General features: G+C 46.8%; 1 protein-coding gene across 1 annotated transcript; it reads right to left on the bottom strand.

Annotated features, from left to right (window-relative positions):
* Positions 1-225: 225 nt before the first annotated feature.
* LOC123152106 (F-box protein SKIP19) lies at positions 226-2,644 on the bottom strand. The gene is made up of 2 exons (XM_044571717.1): positions 2,163-2,644; positions 226-1,049 (listed from the first exon to the last, which is right to left on the bottom strand). Exons 1-2 carry the CDS (start codon positions 2,519-2,521, stop codon positions 929-931), a joined length of 480 nt encoding a protein of 159 aa, XP_044427652.1. The 5' UTR covers positions 2,522-2,644; the 3' UTR covers positions 226-928.
* Positions 2,645-3,073: the final 429 nt, after the last annotated feature.

Here is a 3,073-nt window from a genome sequence, read left to right as displayed (position 1 = left end):
AATCTACGACTTTCTTCATTGGCGCTGGTTGCTACTCTAGTGCATTGGTCCTATGGGGCCTTAGCACGACGACTTTCCGTCTGTCTACTACAACAAGATTTATCCAGCGATGGTACTGCTATGATTGATTATGAATAGATTGAAAGTTTCTCGCAAAAAAAACATATCATTGTTTAAACTGGTATGATTGCATTATGACAAAACAAACGACATGCAAGGCCATGCTTTCACAAAAACAAAAACAAAAAACAATGCAAGGCCACGGTGCTTCATGAGAAAATGTTGGCTACACGCCTATGCGTACATGGACAAGGCCCGAAATGCAGGAGGAATAGTCTTGTCATCAGAGGAAGGTGCGCATGCTCCTAGGAAGCACCTTCTCGTATCTGTCGAGGTCAGCCTCGTAACGGGAAGGACTGCGGCAAAAATCGTCGTCGTCTTCCTCCGAATCCTGGAGCCACGGGGAGTAGTAGACCGGACTGATGGACCAGGAACGCCTGATTTCTTCCTCTGTGCGAGCGAACCTAGGGCTTTGAACCTCGAGGTGGCAGTCATGGGTCGAGTCGCTGGGGAGTCGCAGCGTTTTGATACGGGCGCACTTCTCTCGCAGCAGCGTGCCCTCGTCATTGCCGCCGCTGTCGTCGCCGTCCATTTTGACATTGAAGCAATGGCGTATGTCCAGAGACTCCAGGCGCGGGCAGTTGTCCAAGATGGCTGCCAGCCCTTTGTTGGTGAGGTCGTTGGCCACGAGCTGCAGCGAGCGCAGCTCATGCATGGCTGCAATCCCCTCGGCATCGGCGTCATTGTTGCCCCATTTCTGTTCTTGGAAGTATTGTTTGTTCATCCTGAAATGCTTCAGCTGTGGGCATGCTCGCCCAAGAACCTCGTACACCTCAGGATATAGAGAGCCAGAGCAATCCACTAGTAGCTATGGACACTCAGATAGCTCGAGCTCCTCGAGCAGAGGAAACCTTGTTATTAGCTCTGCAAACTCGTCGAGTGAGATGCCATCGCATGAGATGAGGCGAAGGCTCTTCAAACAGGGATCCCTGCAAAGATAAAAACAGGGGCATGGAAAATGTTCAGATTTTTTTTATAAAGCGAATATATAGCTACAGTTGTGCAGCTTAACAACAAACGACCGCTAAAATAAAACAATTCAACAAAAGGAATAGAGAACAGGGCATTGTGAAAGCGTTTGATCACAGATTCATGCTTGGACAATATTTACCTACAAATATATATGTTTCTTTTTTTTGCATTACTCGGATGAAATCAGGTGTCAGTTCAACCAAGTAAAGTCTACATTTCAAAGTTAAAATTAAGACTCTGATAAATGCCACACGTGTGACACGAACACATGGCAACTCCGAACATTTTTTATGGCAAATTTGATGATGTGAGGATGTCAACTTTCTTTTTGATGGCAAGTTTTATTTTTTTGGGGGTTTTTTTCCGGATGACAACTTTAGTTGTAAATAACGTCAGGGCGGGACAGCTTCGTGCCATAGGTGTGGCACTTATTATTTAGGTAAAATTATTCAAAGCATAAGTTGACCAACAAATTTCAGTTAGCGTCAGTATTCATCTCTTTAAGTCTGAACTCGTATTTGAAGTTCAGTCCATTTAACAGTTATCAAATAGTCTGAACTCATATCTGAAGTTCATCCATTTAACAGAATCGAATATATATTTTCTACACGTAGCTATCTCCCCTCTCTGAAATCTAAACAATTCCAAATTCCACAAACAATTATTATGGGCGACAGTCAACAAAAATATAACTATTATGGGCAGCTGAACAAAGAATTTTGTGTGTGCTCTGTATTTCCTAGAATATGTATTTTTGGTTCTGGTTTGCATTGTTTCAGAAACAAATTTTCTGGTTAAAGATATATGTGAAAACAATTGACATGATGATAAAAACCAAAGTTATATGTAAAATTTTGAATGTTAAGTGCAATTAACAGCATAACTATGTAGTAGCCAGAACCAAAAATCAACAAAAGATCAAGGGATGAAGCCATATGCCTAGGCTAGCTAACAAGGGAAAATCGTAAATTTAGATTTAAACGAAACACAAAAATAAACCTGAACGATAATAATAAATTAATACTTAATTAAGTGGAATTAACACGTGATCGAGTTTGTAGGTGCTCAACTCCTCGCTGAGGTACAGCAGGAACCCGGCGTCGCCGGCGTACTCGCCGCAGAACGCCTCGCACTGCCCCGCGCTGCGGCGCACGGCGTCGCAGGCGATCCCCTGGCGGTTGATGCGGGAGGAGAGATCCGCGTTGCCGCGCATGACGATGCGGCGCCATAGCGCGGGCTCGTCCCGCGCCGCGCGGCGCCAGGAGCTGCACACCTGGTCGGCGGCCATCAGGATGTCGATGTGGTCGAGTTTGTGGAAGACGGCCAAGATCGCGTCCAGCGGCATGTCCGCCCAGCTCCTCGTCTCCGCCGCCGCCTCCTTGCGGCGGCGCCGACGGGGCCCGCGACGGCGGCGAGAGGAGGAGGGCATGGCGTGGCGTGCGTTGGGAGGGAAAGGGTTTGGGAAGGCAGGATCCGAGTACTACTATTTGTTGCGTGTAACCGCCTAGGACTGGTCCTCCGGTGTGCCCTGTTCTCATGGCTTGCATGCATTGACTTTGCATGCGCGTAACTATGCATGGGAGTTTATTGCCTCGATTAAGGTTAATTTGGTGTGTCTTCAGGAGACTAAACTCGATGTACTCCACCAATATATGGTTATGTGATGTTTAGGGTGATCGTTGGATGGCTTTGCCTATTTGCCGGCAAATGAGACTCGAGGGGTATCCTACTCGCTTGTGATACTACCTTCTGGAGGTTGACAATGTTGTGCTCGGCGCTAACTACTTTACTGGCCCTGTTCATGCTAGAGATGAAAGTAACCAGTGGATCACGGTCATCTATGGCCCGCAAGGCGACGAGCTGAAGTTTGTTCCTTGATGAGATGTGCCTGCTGACGAAGCTATGTACCTAGAGTAGGGTCATGGACCTGTCCAAACTGCCCTACCCAAGGACATCTCTAAAAGAAATCACCTTTCAATCG

The sequence above is a fragment of the Triticum aestivum genome, chromosome 7A (assembly GCF_018294505.1).
Source record: "Triticum aestivum cultivar Chinese Spring chromosome 7A, IWGSC CS RefSeq v2.1, whole genome shotgun sequence".
Classification (NCBI taxonomy): Eukaryota; Viridiplantae; Streptophyta; class Magnoliopsida; order Poales; family Poaceae; genus Triticum; species Triticum aestivum.
Note: the sequence above shows the minus strand (reverse complement) of the source record. Positions and strands in the feature narration are given on the sequence as shown.